The 24,077-nt window shown below is 37.8% G+C and overlaps 1 protein-coding gene across 1 annotated transcript in view; it reads right to left on the reverse strand.

Annotated features, from left to right (window-relative positions):
* The window catches only part of LOC120538928, a 179,684-nt gene that overhangs the window by 115,504 nt on the left and 40,103 nt on the right, over positions 1-24,077 (reverse strand). The window contains exons 5-8 of the mRNA XM_039768552.1: positions 15,054-15,248; positions 9,562-9,642; positions 8,701-8,813; positions 4,645-4,703 (exon numbers count right to left, since the gene is read on the reverse strand). Of these exons, the coding sequence (XP_039624486.1) occupies positions 4,645-4,703; positions 8,701-8,813; positions 9,562-9,642; positions 15,054-15,248 (448 nt within the window). The remainder of the gene's footprint in view (positions 1-4,644; positions 4,704-8,700; positions 8,814-9,561; positions 9,643-15,053; positions 15,249-24,077) is intronic.

The raw sequence follows: 24,077 nt of genomic DNA on the forward strand, positions 1-24,077 counted from the left end.
ACAATGCTTGTGAGAAGGAGCAGAGGAGGAAGTGACTTGAAATAGAGATATGAGAAGAACCAAGAGACTGAGTATGTGGTACTGCTTAATTATAATGTACTGCTGTGGGGAGCGAGGGAAAAGTGCTTTGCCAAGGAAATAAACATGTGCTGTCTTGTATTGTCTCTGCCTGTCTATGTCGGGGTTGGGGCGACTAGAATGCCTCTGGTTTCCCCAACATTCATCCATTTTCTAGCTTGCTTATCTACTTCAGTGTTGCAGTTTCCAGATCCTCTCTCAGAAACCCTGAATACAATACATGATCCAGCCCTGGATGGAACACTAGATCTGCACAAAGCAGACTCATGGACACTCATCCACTAGGGGAGAATTTAGAGAAATCAGTTGGCCTTAGAGAATGTTTATAGATATGGTGAGAGAGGAGATGAAGGTGATGGGTGTGACAGAACAAGATGTAGAGGAGAGGAAGATATGGAACAAGATGATCAGCTGAGGCAACCCCTAACGGGAGCAGGCGAAAGAAGAAGAAGAAGAAGTTATGAGGCCAATAATTAAGTGAAGGAAGGAAGGAAGATCCAGAGAGGTTATACATTCCACACAGACAGTGCTGGGATTTTAACTTAGGGCTCTTCAGTGGGAATTGTTTTTTTGCTAATATGATGTGACATTCTTACTGTCATAATTTTTATAGTGTTGTTCATGACATTATCTTGTGTCCTTTTTCAGTTGAGGACATGTTATTTGTTGCAACGGCACTGATTGGTGGTCATGTGTTTGGTTGGTGGTGTTGCGTACAACATATCATCATAAAAGATATCAGTGCAGTGATAACCGTGTCCAAGTTTTGTAAAATGTCTTTAGAATTATCATATAAGTATTTAGGAAAAAGTCATTTAGGTAGTTCCAGTATTTCAAATTTTACAATCGGTTTTCTTTGTCCAGTTCCTGGTTTTGACTTTTTGCTTAGCCCATGACTATTTTTGAATTCTATCTCTCGTTATATGTCGTCCATGTCCCTTCAAGATGTGTCTTTCCATTCTGCTCACATTCACACTCTGGAGCTATTAGGCAGTAGTGAATATAAATCCAGTAATTAAAATTTACCATGGCTAGCTGACTAAAACATCGGAACTTTGCAATACCAGTTTCATCCACTTGTTTTTTTAATCAGTGTATTAATTTTTTCATCTTTTATTTTCAAGAAATGTGAATAAGACTTAAGAGTGAATAAGATAACACTTGGATTAAGTGTGTTTGAAAGTTACTAACTCTCTGCGCTTGCCTTTCCTTTCGTCAATGTGTGTATGATACAAGCATGCAAAGCTATCCTTGATCTTTCCTGGTACCCTTTCCATCGCTCACACTCCAGAGCTGGAAGGCAGTAGTGAATGTACAGTAAATCTAGTGATTAATTTTATCATTGCTGGCAGACTAAAAAGTTGAAACATCAATTTCATCGTTTTGATTTTGTTAATCTGTGTATTGACTTTTTAACCTCTTTTTAAAAGAAATGTGAAGAGTTGAATTATTTTATTTTTTCTCTTTATTCTGGATTCGGTTAATTTCCTTTCACATACCATTATAAGTCTTTGAGCTACAGATATAGATGTAAATAATTAATATCTTATTGTGACAAGATATTTGTTTTCCTTTTACACAGCTGTTTTGAAACTTCTTTTTACTTTCTCGTATAGAAAGTATTAGGGAAAGTATCGTAATCGTCCAAAGATTTGATGTCGAGATTTTGATGAATCTCAATGTTTTAGACCTCTCTGACTTTCTTGTATACAAAGTATAGGGAAAATATTGGAATTCTCCAAAAGTTACATTTTGAGATTTTGATGAATCTCAACTTTTTAGACTTTTTAGAGTCCAAAAGTACCATTTTTGTAATTATGTATGTGTGTCTGTCTGTCTGTGTGTGTGTGTGCGTGGGTGTGTGTGTGTGTGTGTGTGCGTAAACATGATAACTTGAGTACGCTTTCACTTAGATTAACCAAATTTTTCATACAAGTATTAGGTACAAAACGTAAATTTCTATCAACTTTTGGGTTATTTCTGTTTACCTTTTTTCATGCAGTTGCAGAATCCGACTTATTCAACCTTACTGTTATTGTTCAATATATTATTAATTTGATTTTTTGTTGATGGTCTTTTAATATAGATAATGTAAAAATATAACCATTGTCTGGCAGTTTACTCCACAAATATCCACTCCCAATTTTTTTGCAATATTGTTGGAGTGCTGCCCGTCAAACCAGGAGTATGTTGCATGTAATTTCTTTCCTGTGACACCATAAAGGATGGTGTAGTGCACATCCTGGTCATCCAATATTATAAAGTGTCACACGTGTGAATAGGAGACAGCTAAAGGGCCTGAGCAATTTTAATACCATATGAGAGCAGGGGGTGGCAAGGTGTGCTGACTGTCTTTCTTTGTTCCTTGCAGACCATGCCCAGGAAATCCCACCATGTCCCGGTGTCTTGAATGACGTCACTTTCGGTTCTGGGGCCTTGGATGATGTCCAGCGGCAGTTTGGATGATGTCACTTCTGGTTCCAGCCACGATGACGTCACTTCCTCTCCAGTCCTTTAAAACCGCCATCTTACATCCAGCCTGGGAGTTCTGCTTTGGATTCAGTCTTGTGAACATTTTTGTTCAATTATTTTCAAACTTTTGCAGCCAGGATATAATATATGGGTGGTTGCCCCAAACCTTTATAATGTCTGGAGAATATTTCTTCTCACAAAAGTTAAAACAAATGTCTTTTCTAGTAAAAGATTTGTGTGTTGCAAACTCTGAACTATGATTTCTGGTTTCTGATTCTGTGATACATGAAAAATATTGACTTGGTTCTTGATGTACATTTCTTCTCCCAGTCCTTATTAGTTATACCCACACCCCACTCTTTGATTTCATATACAATTATGAATGCACTCGAATCTTCATGGATAATCCCCTAATCCCCCTACTCTCCGATGTTATATATGAATTTGAACACGCTATGATCTACAAGGGGGTGCGTCCAACCACCATAGTCTAGGGGTATAAAGAACTACTTCAGAACATTTATGCTAGCCTCAATGCTCAGTGGTTCTTTTGGCTTATCATCAGACTGTCATTTAAAAACTTAAAAAACAATTCTTTAACTAAGTACTCTCTTAATTAGATGAATTAGGTGAATTATGGCAAAGCACATTTACTTTTATAACGTATCATTCTCTATAAGAACACTGCTTGAGTTCTTCAAACTAACAAGAGAACATTTAGTCAAAGCATTGAACGCAGCTCATTAGAACATTCAGGAGATGCTGTAAAAGTCAAGTGATTAGTTTGATCTACTGAGATCAAAGAAAGGCGATCAAGGAAAGTCTATCAATTATGGGCCCTGTTGGTTTGATCTAACATGTTGACAGTATAAACTAAACACGACCAATTCTGCATCAGCAAATAGGAGGGGGAATGCATTTAAGATTATTTCAGGGGATGAGGAGGGACACAAAATAAATTATGGATCCTACTAAAAGACATCCACATCCTGATTCCTACATAGCAACCAAAAAAGAAGCAAAGAGCCCACTGATTCTTTGTTCTTTTGCATTATCTATTCAACTAACATGCTGAACATGTCATATGGAAATCGTATTGGAGGAAGTAAAAACTAACAACAAAAGTGAAAGTGACCAGCGAAATTCAGTTAAGTGTTTCTCACAACACATTTGGTGGGTTTGTAAGCTGACTATATCCACCAATTATTTTCCTGAAAATCCACTATACGGTTGGCTTAGATTAACTTTTTTTTCCTAGTACACCATGATGCTTTGCAAGGCCAGCATGACATCACAGAGCTGTAGCAGCCAGTTATGGATGGGATAGCCCCCTGAGTATATAATACTGATTGTAGTAGTGATCTAGAAATTAACAGAAGATACAAACATAAAACATTCTCATTGAAGGAAACTGGAAATGTGTCTGTGTATTTGTGTCTTATAATCTTCTATAAATTTGTAATTGCACTTTTTGCTTTGCAAGAGGTGAGTACATACTATCGAACCTTTGGAGGTTTGGAGTGAATTTGGAGTGAATTCATGTTTCCTGCCTGCAAGAAATTTTACTGTCCTTATATTTAATTCTATTCATTTTACCTCAGGGAGGAATGGTGGCACAGTGGTTAGCACTGCTGCTGCACAACTGAGGGCCTATCTTTGGACATAATAAGGGGTCCAGCATAATTGACAGGCAGATCATTAAAAAAAACACACCCACACACAAAAAACCCCACAATATAAACTATCATACAAGTAGGATTAGCATCATGCAATAGAAAGAGTAAGGCCAGAATTCTGGTGTGTTAGGAGTTTCAGGTCAAGGGAACACACAAGGCCATCTATAGTTAAAGAAAGAGTAAGAGGCTATATGTACTCAAGGTAAAGTTAGATTTTATTCCTTGATTTATTAAATTCATTTTCATACTTTCCCTGTTCTAAATTACATGTCTATGAAGAACCCCTTGAATTTTATCCATCATTCTATGTGCTCTGAGAGATCCACAAGTCACCCAATCAAGCATAAGCTCTCAGTCAGTGATAGTTCAGTTAGTACATTTCTGAGCAAGTATCATTAAAACTTAAAATCCAACTCACATGGCCATGGAGGTCTGTGTTGAGCAGCATGAGGGCACAAGTTAATGTATGAACGCCATCTGAAACAGAAAAAGGGTCACACGTAAGAGCACTTGCATAACTGAATGGTTTAATCAGCCATTCAATCAGGCCTCATTCTCTATAAGAGTGGTTCCTTTCACTGTGAACCTTGTTGCACCGCACAGAAGAATGAAAGAAACAAATATAAAAAATAAATAAATAAAATTATTGGTGGAAACATGCTATGATTGGATATGATAATTTGATTGTGGGGTTCTTTAAAATAACTGAGAAGAGGAAAGCTGACTGAAGAATCGATTTCTAAAACTCATTTCACAAGCTGAGCTCAATTTAAAAAAATGGCACTTTTTCTTCAGGATGTTTGGAAATTTTTATATTTCAAGCCAGTTTAAAAAATCACTGCTCTTCCATTAGTAAAGGGGTACCACAGATGGAAGTGGTACCTTGATATAGAGGGGTAGGGAATGAAAAGGTGAGGTGGGGAGTATGTTAGAAAGAGGAAAAGAAATCTGTATTTGACAGCATGAGAAGATAGTGGCCACCATAGGGTGTAAGCATGCAATGCACAATATGTGTAGTGGGTGCCTGGGAAGACAATTCTTAGCTAACTTGTAACTTGCGGACAGACAGGGGACTGACACAAAGACACTAAATGTCCTAAGCGGCAGGCCCATGTTACCCAGTATTAAATTAGCCAAGGCGGTGCCGGGACCCATGTGGTTACCACAGAGCATTAAAATGGCCTCAGAATATTTAAATTAATATTAACATCTTCTTTTTCAACAGATACGTATTCCAAGCAATGAAGCAGAATGGCAGCAGGACTTCCTCAAGACACAACAGTGAAATCCTGCTACAGCCTTTCATAGTTGTTTTCTTCATTTGTTAAGCATAATGAAAGCTACTAAAATAGTGAAAGATGGCTCAGAGTTAGAGTTTCTCTAAATGCTGCTATGACCTTCTGTGGACTAGCAGCTTAAACTTTGTAATGTGTTACCCTTACTCCATAGATGATTTGGAAAGCCACCACTTGTTAGGGACATTTGAAGCTAAAGTCAGGATGTAGCTGAAGCAAAGTGTCACTGGTGGAAAGCTACAGGGTCACTTGTTGATTGAGGTTTGTTCTGTTAACTACTTCTGTTAGTTCTTCCTAATGATTGTGTAATTGATTTAGTAGTTTGTAGGGTCGCTGATGCTGACTCTTTTCTCAGGATCCATTTCTCTAACTACCTAACTAGCTACATGGTAGTAGGTGGTGTTAGGATTAATAGAAACCTTTCATGAGGTACCCTATCAAGATGTCTACAGTTCTACAAAGAATGACCATATTATTGCTTCCAGTGTCTTACTAGACCTCTGGTTTTGTGTGTTACTTTACCTTCAGCTCTGACCTTATGCCTTAATTTTCATATTTGTCTGTTCAGATCATTTGCTTTTTCTTGCAGGAGTCACATATCATTGACAAATTCATAAGTCCAGCTTCTGTACGACTGGTTCAGTGAAGCAATCACTTGTAAACACATTTATATGCTGTAGACCAGGCTCTTGTAAAAAAGGGACTACCCAGGGTACGTCACCACTGTTTATCTTTAGTACCTGTTGACTGAGACGTTTCCCCTTGTTTTCCTCATAACAATATCCCACCACCCATTGTACAGTGTGATCGTTGTTTGTGTGGTTGAGCATGACATAAAGGGGGAAATGGAGAAACCACCCTGTCAAACAAATAAGGCCAATGGTCTTCTAGGAAAGAACTAGTTGCTTTGAAAATTCTATTCAATTTTAATTTATTCGTTCATCCTTTTTGCCTTATGGACAATAACTAAATGTTTTACTTTTTAGAGTGCTTGGTATTGGATTCTCCACTTATAAGGTATGACAGCCTTTGGTCTTGTTTTATGCTGGATAAAATATGATACAACAGCATGCTGCCAAAGCGTATTGTGAAGAGTTTGAAGTCCCGCCTGATGTGAAGTTCAGGACACTCCCTGGATGAGATACCAAAGAGTTGTTGGTGATTTGTACTAAGATGGATGTTAAACTAGACTGTAATACTCTGCCTCAGGTTTCACAGGTCTTTGAGGGGGATAGCAGCAGACTGAAGCCCCCATACTTCACACAGCTGCAGGATTAATTGGGATTTGTAGGCATCATGGACATAGGGCAGAGATTTCAGGGAACCGCTAGATGGAACTCCATGGTAAAAGATGATCTGTTTTACCATGGACCACACTGACTTTGACATACTTTTCAGGTATGTCTACATAACACTTGAAGCACTCTTGAGTCAGGTCTTAAAAGTGCTCTCCAGTCCTCATTTAGGAAAGCTCAAAGTTGGGTTGTAATGCAAGCAAAGTTCATCTGGGGTGGAGGATGTGGAGGGCAGGAGACCAGCGTTTGGGGGGAGATGTGCATGTGCATAATATCTTTAATCATCAGTGATTGTGGTGTAGTGGGTCCATGGCTTAGAATAAGGTGGCCGATCTCTCTATTATAAAAAAAAAATCTTGGAAGGGAGACTTGGGAGATGAGACGTGATCTTCTCAGAAGACAATTTGGTGTCCCGCGAGAGACACTTTAACATCACACGAGACAAGGCAGTGAGAGAACATTTAAAACAAGTTCACAGACATCTAACCTAGCAGTTGTTGGAATGCTTTTGGCAGACACACTTCATGTGCTCCCAGCTCTTGTGTGCGATCAGCCCTCCATCCTCCCTTCACAACGCGAGCAGAAGAGACATGAGGTGGCAAAAGGACAGCTCCTGTACAGGCTTTGAAATGATTGACGCGCAGCAAGACAAGAAAAACACGCAGCTCGCCAGCAGCAGCAAGCCAGCAGATGATCCAACCACTACTCCTTAGCATGCATTCAGCCAATCATTTCACCCCCTCATAACAATGCGAGTGGCAGATACGCAAAGTGGCAAAAGGACAGCTGCTGTACAGGCTTTTAAATACCAACACGCAACGCGACAAACAGAACATACAGCTTGCCAGCAGCAGCAGCAGAAAGATATTAGCTGATCTGAAGGCATCAACTTAGCGGCCATTCAACCGCCCCCCACATTCACAATGCGAGCAGTGTTATACGTCCTGCAAGAAAGAGATTTAACCATGCCTGCGGCCGGAAATAAAGTATTGTTTATACAAAAGTTTTAAAGTAAAAGTGAAAATAACGCATATGTAACATTTCCCATGAAAATAACAATCTCTTTAAATTGTATATCCGGTAAACCAAACCAGGGTGGGAGAGCGAAGTGCAAGGGCATTCAGCTTATTTTGTTGCATTGTAGATCTTAAATGATCCTTGATTCTTTTCAGAGAAGATAAAGACCTTAATATATAAATAACTGGCTGGCTCGATCTCTGTGGATGTGCATATTCAATCGGCTGCAGGGGGTTGGTGGAGTAATTGGGTGAGACACACCTGCACATGAGGGTGCTGTCTGTCTCAGCTACTTCATTGGCTTCCTGCAGTTTGTGTTTGGGATGTGACGCCCTCAGAGGCATATAAGGAAGAGCTGGCACGAGAAAGTGGAGAATCAGAAAGAAAATAAAAGAATAAAATGAAAGATAAAGGAAAGTACGAGTCCAGACAGAAAAAGAAAGGCTCCTGGGATGCAACTGGTAGCATGGAGCTGATCCACACCTGCACAGTAATTGAAAGCTTAGTTGCAATAAAAAACAATTTTGAATTATTATAGAAGAAGGCATAGCCTTATGTGGATCAAAATAAGGTGACACCAAATACAAGTGGTGAAAACGTGGATATTAGCAAAGGAACTGTCTGAATGATGTTGATCTGAAGAACGCTTAGGACACTTATGCTAACCATTTTCCCAATCATTTGTAATCTTGAAAAAGTACCACCACCACCAACCCCCCCCGCCCACATACACATATTTGTAAAAATAGAACCTGAGAGAAAAAAATAAATCAGACATCACAGTTGTCACATTTCCTCACTAGCACACAACTGCTCTACTGCAATGTTCAAGAAATAAAACAGCAGATGCCATTCAAGTCTGCTTACCTTCTGAAGGGATGCTGTCAGGGTTGCAAGCTAGATATCTTCGTGAAAAGTGAGACAGAACTCTTTCTCTTTCTTGAGTTTCCCCCATGAGTGCAAATTCCTTCAAAAAGGCCCTGAAAAAAGAAGTCAGGCCATGACAATGAGCATGTTGAGAGAAACTATCACAATTCAAAATGAACCAGCTTTGTTAACTAGCAAGTAAAAGCAATGTGTTGCCAATTATAGAATCAATCTTCTGTGCATTTCATTTGATATTTTTTACACAGTGACACAATGGTAACCACTCCTGCATCACAGATCCTGAAATCAAGTTTCCAATTTCGACCAGGTCTCTATGTGGAGTTTGTAAGTTTCATTGTGTCTGCATGGCTTTTTTGTGTAATTTTCTTCCATATTCCAAAAATATATTTGTTAAGTTAACTTAAAACTCTCAACTAAAAGGCAAATGTACTGTCCATTCCTTCAGCAGTACAACAAATGCTCAGTCAGATTCTGAATGGTGCATTACACAGATTACAGTTAATAATGGCTGATATGTATGGGGTTACTACTAATGTGCAGGATGGCCCTTTGTGTGAGTGTAGGCAGTTGTGCCCAATGATGGACTGGTGTCCCATATAGACCTTGCACCTAATGCAGCCAAGAAAGGATTACAGAACTGAATTAAGACAAAAGTCATCAGAGTGCCACAAGATCTCTATCTAGAATAGTTAATGACAGAAAGTGCACTTTTAGATTTTAATTAATGACACAAAGTGCACTTCAACTTTCAGTTGGTTTCATTGGTTCAGTATACTGGCAGCTAGCAATATATAGTCCTGCGCAAAGAAAGGGACCCCGTTCATAGCAACATGAGCTTACCGTAGTGCCTGATCCAGACTCATTCCAGAAAAGTTGAAGAAACGAAGGTACTCCTCAGCAACAAGCTTACTGAAGTCATTACTGCAGGGCAAAAGCGAAAAAGAGGAGATCTGAGTCAAAAAGTGTGACACATGAGGGGTGATTAAATGAGAATATGTTAAAATGTGTGACGTGTGGTGTGTTTTAAGACAGAGTGCGTTAAACATGAGGAGTGATTAAAAAGGCAGAATGTGAGGCACATGGAGAAATTAAGAGAGTGACATACAAGAAGTGATTAAAAGAGTAAAGCACAATGAGTGATGAAAAAGAGAGCATGTAAGACAAGAGGTATGGAGGAATATTGTGGATAAAATTCTATAAAAAGAATAAAAAACCACAAATAAATAAAAGTACTGTGACATATCACAATAAATAAATAATAGCAACATACAATATTAGTATAAATGTATCAGGAAATATAAGTTTTGCCTCTTATTTGTTACAGATTAATTTGATTATTTTTTTAATTGTTTATTACAGTGACTCTGCACACAACATGAAATTGTGATATAGCGGGTCCACGGGTTCAAAAAAGAAAAAGGGCCAGTTTTAAATCCATAGAGCCATGTAGCTCTCGGTGGGCGCGATTGCACGACCATGGGGAGTTAATGAGGTAGTTGGAGCAAGTCACACCTACATATGCGGGTGCGATTGTCTTCAATTGCTTTATTGGCTTCCTGCAGCGTGTTAAGGCACTGCATCCATGGAGACGTGAGTGTATATATATATGGGTCGGCACAAGGAAAGATGGAGGAACTGAAAGATCAAAATAAAAGGAGGAATAAAAGAATACAAGGAGAGGAGGTTAAAAGATGTGAAAGATAGTCTTAGAAGATTGATCTGGCCACCTGGAAGGAGGAGACAGAATATGAGCTGGGGCTCCATGAAGGAGCGTTAGCTGTGGTGTTCTAAGGGCTAGTTCGCCTCACTGAACATTCGGGTGGAGTGTGGCAAGCAAGGCAGGTGCCCTCCCTAGGCTTCTGAGGTGCGACCATGTGAGCGCGAAGGAAGAAGGGAGGAGAGCCGACCTCGGACAGTCTGCCCGTGATGCTTTGAGGCAGCCAAGATGGACATCGGTCAAAAGGAGCTTGTGGCTGCTGAGTCTCCGCCAGCTACGCGAGCAATGGGTGAAAGAAGGAGGTGGGCTGAGATCAGGAGGAGTTAGTCTGCATTTTACCATCGGATTTTAATGGATTTATTTATTGATTAGTTTTTACCCCCAATTTTCATTGGATTTTATGGATTTATATATGTACTTTTTTGAACACTGCACAATTGACGCTTTTGTTGGTTTTACTTTTGTTTTGACTGGTTTTTAATGAAAGCACTTGAGCACTTTTTCCACCATCCTCTGGCATCATCAGTGAATTGTCCACATTTGTCAGCTCATCTCGGCCATAACTATTGACGGTGTTGGTTCAGCAGACTCCCATGTGGGAAGAAGGAGTCTGTAGGGGTCCTGCATCTTCACAGGAATAAGCCCTGAAATGAAACCTGTCACTTTCACTTGTCGAAGTTGAGAGGATGGGCCTGAGCGAGTACTGTGTTTTGATTGGTAAATTGTCCACATAGTGAACATATGCGCTTTTCTTGTCTTAGGAATCCTATGGCTAATGTGTATGCCTAAAGTGGTGACAGTACACGAAAATGTTATACAGAACAAATTCCAAAGTCATTATTAGGTGTTCTTATCGAAAATGTGAGCTGTAAATGTGGCATTTGAGGGACAAAGGTTAACATCCACGCTATAGACAATTCACCAATCAAAAAACAGCCATCGCCAGAACCCGTCCTCTCAGATTTGTTAAATGACAGTGACAGTTTTCATTTCAGGAATGTCGCTAAAATATGCAAATAAATTAGGAAATAATTAAATAAGTTCATAAATAAGAAACAAATATATTTTGTGACTTATTTATACTCATGTTTCATGTTGTTACTATTTTTATTTATTGTCATATTTCACTTAATTTTTTGTGTATTTTTTTATTTGATTAATTTTGTACAAAATACATATTCCTCTATAAAGAGAAAGTAAAGGAAAGACACGAGGAGTAATTAGGAGAGTTCTGAATAACAGAGTGTGAGATAGGAATGAAAAATTGGTGATAAAAAAAGGATGTGTAAGATGGAAGAAATTTTTAAAAGAGTGTGTTAAACATGATTGAGAGAGCAGGATACAAGGAGGTGTTATAGAGTGAAATACAATGAATGCATTTATGGGCTATGAATGATTAAAAAAAGAGTAATAACAATGAGAAGAGATTAAAAGAAGAGAAAATAACAGAGTGACATACAAGAAGTTATTAAAAGAGTGAAAATCAATTAGTAATGTAGAGAGAGAGAGAGCATGAGACAAAAGTAAGCAAAGGAGAGAGTGTGATACACGAGGAGTGATTAGCAGAGTGTGTTAAACAGAAGTGCATAACAGAATGTGAGATACAAGAAGCGAATAAAAGGGTGTGAAAAACAAATAATTAAAAGGGAATGAGTAAGACATACTGTAAGGTGAGTTAGAAAAGTGCAAAATGAGTGAGAAAAAAGAAGCGTAAAGTATAAAGAGTGTTAGAAAGGTATGCTAAATAGAAGTAAATAACAAAATGCAAGATACAATGAGTGATTAGGAGTGAGTAAAAAGAAAAGTGTAAGACAATGAGTGTTAAAAGAGTGTGCTAAGAAGTGAATAACCAACTGTGAGATACAAGGAGTGATTAAGAGAGTGTGAAAAATTAGTAATTAAGGAAGAACATGTAAGACTTAGGGAGTGTTAAAAGAGTATGTTAAGCATGAGGAGTAACTGACAGAAGGAGATACACAGATTCATTTATATTGTCAAACACGATGAGTGGGTCTGTGAATATGAGTGACCAAAAACAAAAGGTTAAGCAAAGATGGAGAGTTTAAAAGTGAGAGTGTAAGATACACAGAGTGGTTTGTAGTGTAGTGGGAGATACAATGAGTGATTGAGAAACAGTGGGAGACATGAGGATTGATTAATACAGCATGTTCTACACAAGAAGAGACTGACAGAGTATGAGATGTAAGGTATAGTGAGAAGAGTGACAGACAAGAGTAATTGAAAGAGTATGTTAAACATTGGGAGTGATTAATAGAGAGTTTGAAATGCAGAGAGAAATGATCAGTGTGAGACATGAGGAGTGACTGAGAGAGAGGGAATGTAGGGTATGAAGATTTCTTAAAAAGGTGTGATTAACATGAACTAAAAAATTGATTAATAGATAAATTGTAAGGCAAAATAATTGATAGAGAGAGTATGCAACATGAGGAGTAAATAAATGAGTGTGTTAAACTCAAGGATAGATTAAGAAAATGAAATGCAAAATGAGTGACTAACAGAATGAAAAAATGGAATGATTAAAAGTGAGACATAAGGAGTGGTTGAAACAGTGTTAAACTCAGAGTTGATTAGGAGAGAGAAAAAGAAGGGAGAGATACATGGAATGATTAAGAAAATGTGACATACAGTACAAGGAATAATTGAGAGAGGTATGTGATTAAAACAGTGACCATGAGACAAGAAGATTGAGTAGAAGAGAGTGTGTTTAGAAAAAAAAAGAATTAATTAAGAGAGAGAGCATAAGACACAGAGTCCCATAAGGCCAACCTAAGCCATGGCCTAGGGCGCAGCAGTCAGTGGGGCGTAATATACAGAAGAAATACCAACCAAATATTTACAAAAATGTTTCAGTATTATTTTGAAAAAGCCATATAAAATGCTGATTTTTAAATTTACATTCATCCATTTTCTAACCCGCTGAATCCGAATACAGGGTCACAGGGGTCTGCCGGAGCCAATCCTAGCCAACACAGGGCACAAGGCAGGAACCAATCCTGGGCAGGGTGCCAACCCACCGCAGGATACACACAAACACCAAGCACACACTAGGGCCAATTTAGAATCGCCAATCCACCTAACCAGCATGTCTTTGGATTGTGGGAGGAAACCGGAGCGCCTGGAGGAAACCCACGCAGACACGGGGAGAACATGCAAACTCCACACAGGAGGACCCGGGAAGCGAACCCGGGTCTCCTAAATGCGAGGCAGCAGCGCTACCACTGCGCCACCGTGCCGCCCATATTTACATTCATATACATTGCTCAGTCACAGGCAAAAAGCATTTGCTATTTCTCTCTCACACACTCAGCATAAACCATGTGTTAAAGGAAAACTCCAGATTTGGCATTACAATAGTGATTCCAAGTGATTCATTACACTCATATCACTTGACTTCTACATATCTACTGATAGTAGGTACATAAAATATATCTTTACTACTTTTATATACTGTTTAGCTTACTCAGGGCCGTAAGCCTGAAAGCCGTAAGCAGAAAAAGTTGACAGGGGTGTTTGCCAAATTATAAGCGGGGCTGAGATTTTTATTACAAAACATGAAACATATAGAACTTATGGCTTGTTCATGCAGTGTCATTTAATGTGTGTAATGTAAGTTTGACACAAAATGCAAATGATTTCAATAAAATTATATAATGTCAGATGAGAATCGATCTAAATCTTTTGCATTTTATGTCAATTTTATTCGCTATTGTTTGTATCGAATACGCCATCTGGGTGAATAATTTGAACTAACCAAAGAAGTAATTGTCGAAGTGGCTACGAGATTAAGGACTACAAACAGTTTATCCAAACGTTGACATTTTATTAAGAATGTTTGTCTGCACGCCAGTGACGAGGACTCGGCTGAAAGGTCTTTATCTTCTCTGAAAAGAATCAAGGATCAGTTAAGATCTACAATGCAACAAAATAAGCTGAATGCCCTTGCACTTCCTTGCATTGAAGCAGATTTAACAAGACCTGTCGACTTCAATGAAACAGTTAAAGCCTTTTCATGGACAAAAGCGCGAAGGAACAAATTCTAGTAGGTATTTAAGATGACTTGAAGAAATTCGATGCAAAGTTTTTTTGTAGATGTTAATGTTATGCAATTTCATAAGTAGTGTAGTAGTGTAGTTTTGAATAAAAAATATAATGTGGTTCAAAGATTATAAAGATTGTATTAAGAGCTTATATGTTTCAAAAATGAACTATTACATATTAAATTGAAAATTATAAATCAATCATAAATCATAATCAGAATTATGTGCTTTGGCCTAGGGCGTAGAAATGTGTAAATCCGGCCCTGGTGTCATTAATAGAGGGTGTGTGACACATGGGAGATGGAAAAAGACAGTGTGAGACATAAAGAGTGACTGACAGAGTGTGCCATTAAGAGAGGTTAAAACATGAGGCTTAATAAGGAGAGTGAGAGAGATGGCGGGACTCAGGTAATATGACACAGTCAAATAAAAACAAGGAGAAAGGAACAAAAATGAAGAATTGACATCGACTATGAAAAGACTGAAGCACAAGTGAGAAGATACAAAGAGGACAAAGAGTGGAAGGAAGAAGTTAATAAACCAGTAAAAAAACTCACTTCTTACTCAAGTGGCGGGCCACATCAGACTTCTTGAACCCATCCAAGTTGTACAACCTCTTAGCCAATCTCTTTGCAGCTTCAGCATCTGCTTTATTCCCATTGGTCAGTGTGTCTCCATTTCCCATACAAAGAAGATCGGCACGTGCTTGCTCTGCCTCCGAGTCTGCATTGCACTTGGAGCTCTCCTTTTGACTGCACCAGGAAATAATAACAAGAAATGGTTTCATAATACCCATCATCCACTTGCAAACTAACAATCTGGTGGCTTCCTTTAACACAACTGTCATGCTACTACACTGGATGTGTGTACAACCTCACAGCCAGACTAAGCTTGTCGCTGGGCACGTGTAGCACTTTTAGCATCATGTCTTTGGAACCCATTTTCTGCTGCTGCATTTCACTTCCATTCATAGTAGCATCTCTTGTGTCTTTGTCTAGTCTTAATATTTCTTGATCATTTCTAGGTTTTTTTATTGTTGCACCCTTTGTTGGCTGGGATTGGCTCCAGCAGACCCCCGTGACACTGTAGTTAGGATATAGTGGGTTTGATAATGGATGGATGGATGGATTTCTTTTATTGTTATTTTGACCTTAATGTCTACATTAGTACCTGCTCATTGTTTAATGATCCTTATACTTATCTTATACTGAACAGTTTTTCATTTTGACTGCTCCCAGATTGTCTTACTATTCTGAATTCGCCTTTAAATAGTGTTCCAGCAATTAAAGCCCAATAGTCCTCCATGTTAAAAGAGTGGCAAAAAAGAAGAAGAAGAGGTGATTCATGTTTGGCAGAGCTACAGTAAATATGAAGTGATGTGACACTGGCATAGCTTGATTTTTACTCTGGGAAGTGTCAAATAGCAAAACACAAGATGGAACAGGTCTGGGCCAAGGTGACAGGACTCAGGGTCCACTTTAATATTTTTTTTAGTGACATCTTTGTGATTGGGAGAAAAGTGGGTGTATCTTCGCATTAAACTTGGATTCACCTTGAATTATCTTGTATTTCAATTTACCACATTTTTGCATTGAACATATTCTAGAGGGATTTGTAAAAAAAACTTGTAATGGCATATGAAGGGGCTATATAAAGTAAAGAATGATTGGTCAATAAAAGGTGGTAAAATGGCTAGCACTGCTATCTGACAGCATTGTAGTAATGAGTTTGTTTCATGGCCTTGTCACTGCCTATGTGCAGTTTGCATGGCTGCAAGGGTTTTCTCAAGATGTTCAGGGTTCCTGTATAAAAACAAAGATTAGATAGGAATGAATTTGCATCATCTGGGTTGGTCATGCGGAGAAAGTCTTTCACTAATTCTTCACTGTATGCTCAACACCAGTTATTGTTACTTACTGCCAATCGTTCAGCACTCTCTTACTATGCAGAAGCAGAAGGTTGAAGGCTGAAATGTTACTGTTAATAAACTACAACAAGATAATTATATATTTAGACCCATTCCTGAAATATGCAATATTTAATACATGGAATACAACAGTGGTTCTTAAACTGTGGGGCGGGCCCCCCTAGGGAGCGCGAAGATGTGAAAAAAGAAACCAAGAATCAAAAATATGAAAAATACATCTATTGAAACCAAAACAAATTAACTTAAACTACATTCTGATACTAGAAAAATAAATACAGAGTTAGATAAATGTCGATAAAAGTTAAGTAGGTATAATAAAATATGCATCTATGATATATCTATATATATAAAATTCTTTTTGCGTTTGAAACAGAAATTACGTATAACCACGAAATTAAGTATGACCACAGAACATATTATAATACAGGAACTAATCACTTCGTTTGTGGATGCCATTTTTATATCGTCTTTACGAATTGTTATTATTTGTGTGAGAGTTATTTTACTGATATTGAAAAGAAGTAAACACAAACGCGCTGATCTATCCCATATAAGTGCGCCCCGCATCACCCTCTCCTCTGGGCTCCAGCGCTGAGCCGTCCGCCACCAGGTGCGTTCTGACAAAGAAGTTTTATTTATTCGTTAACGTGACTGTCACGGAAACTGCCACATTATAACTTTTTTTTAATTGGCAGTACTTGATAGTACTACTTTTTAACTGCGCCGAGCTGTAAACAATATGAAGACGGCACCACTTTCAGCGGCGAGGGGTCGAGGGGTTGTGAGAACAAAGTGGACGCTCAGAGGCGCGGAATGTTGGGCTGCTCTGCCGGGTTGAAAGATTTGCAGTTTCGGGCGGCGTCCTCTCTTCTCGCACTGTTTGTGACACTATGTGTGCCCCGTCTGCTCCTGTGAGAGTGACAATCATTGCAAATGAGTGTGATCGGCACCATTGAAGCAAAACTCTCTTTGTAAATTGCACTTCACGACTACTTACTGTCCCTTAAGATGAGTTCAGGTCACTAAAACTCCGCAACTTTCAAGGTTGCTTTTGTGATTAATTCTTTTAAGAAGATGGAGGGTTTACATCTAAGAAGATGCACCGACCTCTTCATGTTAAATTTTGGACTTGGGAATTGTTTGGACCTTCTGCTCGTTAAGCATGGAAAGGCAGCGTCCACATTTCTCAGAATAATCTTTCTCTAAAATCACAAGCACATAGTGCAAGGATGTCAGGCAGAAATTTGCAGGATTGCATAGAAAATGTAATTTCTATACCACAGCGGTCGTGTAGTGCCTTTCACAAGGGATCTGCTAACGAGAGATGATCCAAATACATTTGAGCTTCTGTTAGTGCTATTTACCTGTTGTGTTATAGCGCCTTTAAAATGTACTTTACCCAAAAGCACTCCAGTACTGCTCAATGTATCTTTACTTCTTAAATGTTAATGTTTTACTGTTTAATAATTTATATACTACATTTTATTTTTTTCCCTTGCACTCAGTGAGCGAAGCCACTGGGTAATCAGCTAGTCATTAATTAAAAAAAGAATAAATTGGTATTAGTGGGCTCCTTTCAAAAAAAGTTAGGGGGGCACGATTAAAACTGTTATGAAAACTCAGGTTGCAAATACAAAGTACTTAAAGGTTGAGAAATGCTGGAATATACTAAGCCTTGGGATGTTTATATGACAATATATCTGTAAACAAAATCAACAACTGTGCCTCTTAAATATATAATCTGTCACCAAAACATTTCTACTTTGTTCAAGTTAAAGACTTTGATAAAAGTACACTGTCCAGCTGTCCTGTATCTCTCACAACCTGGTGTAGAAATGATATATTTTGCTTTATTTGTGATAAAGATATAGCTCTGCTTCCAAGCCATATCAGTGTTTCCAAAAGAGCACACATCTAGATAATGAGAAAGCATTTCTTTCAATTAGATTTCCAGACAATGAGTGGAAGTTAGTCATTGATAAAATACACTTTTCCTCAGTCTGTATGAAACATGGTCTTACACAACATATTCCATATTTTTGTCGACTCAGATTATCCAAAATGTGTGTTAAGATGCTAGTTGCAAGCGATGCTTCACTGGGTTATGTATTTTAGGAACACCTCCTGTCTTATGACCATGTCACATTATGTGACTTTTCCAACGATTAACAGGTGCAGCCTTTATTTGCATAATCTTAGATAGTTGAAATCAGTCGCGTAGCCTGCCATACCCAACTAATCATTCCAACTAGTCTATGACTTGACAAAATCTTGTCTTCAGTTGTAGATGTATGAGAACTGCCATCCAATGAGTGCTCACCTTAAAGTACAATGCATATAATTCAGCAATGAGGAATAGGGAGCACTGGTGTTTTGGATCTCAAAAACTGAAGAGGAGCTCATCAGTCTGCTATCTCATGTTTTACATAACACAACAAAATGGAAATAAAAGAAAAAAGGGTAGAGATTGAGGCTGAACTTGTCATACCCGTAAACACTTTGTACAGCGCCAGTTCTGTCAGGCAGCATGCTTTTGGTTGTCACAAAAAGGGGTGAGTACAACTGTGATACAGAGTCAATATGCAATTGCATAATGTGACATGGGCAGTAACTTTCAGTCATTTAAATTGAAATAGTTTGGTGGTGAAATCAGCAAATTCAGTCATCAAATTTAACATACACCACGATATACATCCTTCACACTCTAACATTATTATGAACTAGTTGCCAAGCACAAAGTCCCCCAAAAAATCATCAAGCTCCAGCTAGTTACAAAGAGGGCAACAAAGAATCTTTATAAATAAAAAAAGATTTATTTAAACAAAACTATGTTCTAAGGAATAAAAAGGTACTGAAAGCAATATCTTTAAAATAGTCGAACCATAGACAAAGAAAGTCCCAATAAACTAAGCAAAGAATGGTTGCAAAAACAGAGCCAGTAGAACACCTGAGAACTCACCAACCACTTAGTGCATTCAATGAACCACAAGAGACTGTGGGTTTTCTTCAGCCTTTATATAACTTAGGGCAATGCCTTGTGGAGATGGGCCACCTCTTGGGGAACCAACAAACAAAACACAAGGAATTTAACAGAAGATACTTTGATGCATAAAAACTAAATAATCAACAATGATAACATAAAAAATAACATAAAGGAGACATTTGAACTCTACCCAGGGGAGAAATCCTTGCTGAAACATGGCACACACACTATAAAGAATTACATCTGAGTAGTTTAATAACACAACACATAACGCAAACAGTGTCATAATTTCAGGCCTATAAAAACCAGAATTCTTCAGAAGAAAAGCTGATGGATCAGAATAATTTTAAGAGGGAGAGGGGAATTGCCAAAAGCCCTAACCCATAACAACAATACTATTTAATAGCTTATTAAATTAAGTACAAAACCAAACCAAGAAATACAAAAGTGCACACATTTTCAAATAAAAATCAATATTGCAGAAAGAAAAATAAAGCAAAAGAATAAACCTCAAAAAGAAGCTATATGCTAAACAGTATCAAATACAAAATGAACAAACCAAGTCCACAAACCTAAAGATAAAGCCAGATAACAAAATCAAAAGCCAAATCTAGAACTGTCAAAAGACCAGAAAAAACATGCAAAAAAAAAAGAAACAAAGAAAAAAAAACAAAAGGGAGTCTAACAACAAAAGCAAAGGAAAGCTAATTACATGCTAGTGAGATAAGGACTGGGGCAAAACTACAAACATTACAACAAAGGTTAGGAACAAGTAAGGTGGTAAGGGAAAATTACAAAATTCACAGAAAAAGGAAATTATAACAAAACAACACAGAATCTTAACAGATGGGGATTTACTGCCCAACATGACCTGAATGTTTTTGTTGTAGTAGCTTGGCTATGTGACAATTTGGTTTATTTTTTTCAGTATTTTTGCAATGCATCATTTGGCTAGCTGGGCACAACATGGCCAGGCATCCTGTATTTCCTGGTCCTGTATATCAGCCTCAGCTCTTGTATTTTGATGTATTATTAGAAGGTTGCATGTATGTATGTATGAATTAATGATGTGCATCACACCGGCTTAGCTGTTTAAGACTGAACTGTTAACTCATATCTGCCCTTCATTTTGAAATTGTAATGCCTGCACAAAAAGAAACAGTTATGGATGGATTTGAATTACGACTCAGAAAACAAGTATCAGAAAAATAAGCAAGGATTAATGCCAGTAGGTACGAAATGACCATTTAAACAGAGCACAAAACATGAATCAAAAATCTGGGTCAAAAAGGATGTAGCTATTAGGAGCTAGGTAGATGATTCATTCATTAGCCAAAATGAGAGACAAGAATCAAAGTCCAGTAACTCAAAAACAATAATCAAGCTAATATAATAAGCCCCACACAGAGTTCTTCAAGGACATCTGAATACTCAGATGATTTGGAAATATGAGATACTGACTTTTATTCCATCACGGCAATGACATCACATGGCATGCACCTCTGATCATTAACTGATGAATAAAAATGTAATTTTTATACAAAAGTAATATTTTGTTGTGGGAGAAAGATTTAAAAAAGAAACATTCATAGGGACATATCAAATCAAAAATTGAAAGGAACCACTGAATTACTTGACCACAGAAAACCTCAGAATTAAAACTTTATTTTTTGAGGCTAAGTAATGACTACAAAAAAAAAATTAAAATACAGTCAAATTATGACAGAATTATTATAAATTATGGGCAGGCCTGTTAGCAGGTGATGGCTAGTTTCTTGAGATAATTAGTTTTAGGTTCAGTAGTTTCTTGGTCTTCTACTTCTTTGACTTGTGGTTTGAATTTAGTGCAACTTTCCTGCCACTCTGATTGTTCAACTTCATACCTTTCATTCAGATATGTAATATCACTCTACACCATCACTTCTTAGCATGAGATGCGACAAGAAGATACTGACATCTTCAAAGAGATCAGAAGAGCTTTCATCACACCATGCTTCTAGATCTCAATTATAGGGTGACACACATTCTGGAACTCATAACGTTGTGGTGATGTTAACGCACAAAACAAGATATGAACAATTAAAAATACTGCAGTATTTGGCATTCACACATTTTCCACATCTGGAAGGAGAACCTAAGAGACTGGGAAGAGAATGAAAGAAACAAAAACGCTCCCCTGGATCAGTTGAGGATTTAATTGTGTGAAAGGTCAATAAATTTGCATGTCACTCAGTCTGCATCATCTCAATGTAACGCATAAGAAGAAGATTATTACATTTTACTTCATGTGAGCTATGGTAGGGAAGTTTGTTAGGACTGACCAGAGTATGGATGGTGACATGCACGGGTAAAGAAATTAACACATTACAAGTTAAAATCTGGGGAACATTTCAGCTCAGCAATATTACAAAACACCAAGGCAGGCAAAACCCAAGAACTTCCAAAACGGAGAAAGAGATGGAACAACTTTTTTGACAATGATGTTAGGATTCTTTTTCAACTAGGGACAAAAGCAGCCATACCACTAAACTGCTACATCCAGAAACAGCCCAGAATTCAAAAAGAACTTCTAAGATTGAAAGGATTTGAATGTTAATGCTTTCTTTTTTTGTAATTCTCCTGCTTTCTTCTGTTCACTGAGATTGAATAAAAGGGCCACAATAGACACACACACAACTCAACCTTTCACTAACAACATTCTTTCTGTGAGTAAGTTACTCATGCCGCCTCGGCAAACACCCACTCAGCCCTTTGGGGTTTATTCATTCACTCTAAACCCCTGCCATTCTGAAACACGCCTGCACAGCTTCAGACAAAAGCACTTTAGCTTGTGCATAAAGAGTGAAGGTAAAGAGGACAAGACCTCCAAAAGAAGCAACTTGCGTACACTCGGTGTAAGCCTGACTTTATTGAGAATATGACAAACTAAACCAAAATAGCAAGAAGAAGGTCCAGGAACTATAACAATGTCTTAGGAGGCAGGGTGGGGAGAACCAATGTAGACATGCTATGTTTTAAAAGGAAAAATAAATGAGATTTAATTTACAATGATTATGTGAAGGAAGAGTAAATCCAGACTTAGCAGCACCTGCATGAATTGGGAGGCCCCGCCCCTTTGGGCTCAACATGAAGAGGAAAAAGGCAATAAGATAAGAAGAACAAGACAATTAAGAAAGAGGAGAAACATAATTATAACATGATTAACAAAGAACGGAATCACTGGAACTATCCAAGAGAAATGAACACATACAATGTCATTCATAAAACCGATAAAACAATTTACAAAGAAAATGAAAGTAAACAACAGCAACAAAAAAAACTAAAGCTGGGGATGGAGCCCCAGCAATACCATTATAGACTACCACATTTATGTGGACTGCAGAGCAGAAATCATTGAACTGCATTCCAGATTCCATTTTGAAAACTGTCAAATGCCACACATAGCAACTTATTCTTTAGGTTATAGCGTGAATATTTGGCACTTATATTATACCAAATTCAGATAATGCTTTTCATAAAGTGCATTATTATGTGCTTATTCAATTGAAACTACCTTATAAAATGTAATGTATTCACATAAAAGGACTTTAGTAGCTAAATTGTAAGCTCTTTTCTCAAATATGCTGTGATTGTCATTCAGATGAGTGAGGGAATTGCAGGCTGGAGAGATTGGGGCTGAACGCTGCCTAAGGAACTGAGGGAAATTTGCACTGACTGGAGCATTATAAGTATTGTACATCATACAGATGTAGGAACAAGAACATATGAGAGAAGTATGGTGCCCTGTGTGTGCTGGGTGCCCAAGAAGTGCAAACAGGGCAGAAATATGTTCCTTGGTTTAACAGAGGGTACAAGATCTCTTTTGGGAAGGCATGTGGTTTTGTTGTTCCTCTGACAGTACAAGTAGCTTCATTTGGAGATTGAATGCCCAAGTCCAGCAAAGGTCTCAGGGTTTAGGAGACACCAGAAGCTGCTGGTGTAGCTCTAGCTTTGTGTCCTTGTTGGGCTGCCCCAACTTCAGAAGTAAATCCAGAGTTCAGAAACAGTGTATCCCAAGGTGGATGAGAAAAATATTTGGTGTGTTCTGAGGTACTTTAAGGTAGATGACAGGGGGAGACCATCCTAGCTGGCCAAAAGAGACTTGAAATTATATAGGCAGGCACAGGGAGGCAGCAGGGTTTGCTGTTTCTTCTATGTATGTGTTATTTTTGTGCACATCCTTTTGTTCATTCATCACTTGCGCTTATATATATATAAAATAAATATTTATTTGTGTACATTTTTGAATCCTTTATTCTGGCCTAGAACACCCCATAAAAGCACCTCCTATAGTTTACAATACTTTAAACAAAGTTGATAGAAAAGAATATCTAAAATTATAAACTATACAAAATATAATATTTGCTTGCTGGAAAATTAAAATGATAATATTTACATGTATTTTGATTTGATTTATCTTGTACTTAGCATTATGCATCCATCCATCCATCCATCCATCATCTTAACCAACTAAGCACAATAAAATAATGCAGAAAGAGTCTAAATTATTAATTTAATAAAAATAAAACAGATATCTTTGCATTGAATTGGCACCCCATCAAGGGTTTAATGTATTATGTGAAGCAAGTTTTATTTTGAAATGCTCTTTGTGATAATTGCAATGTGCTATTT

The sequence above is a fragment of the Polypterus senegalus genome, chromosome 1 (assembly GCF_016835505.1).
Source record: "Polypterus senegalus isolate Bchr_013 chromosome 1, ASM1683550v1, whole genome shotgun sequence".
Classification (NCBI taxonomy): Eukaryota; Metazoa; Chordata; class Cladistia; order Polypteriformes; family Polypteridae; genus Polypterus; species Polypterus senegalus.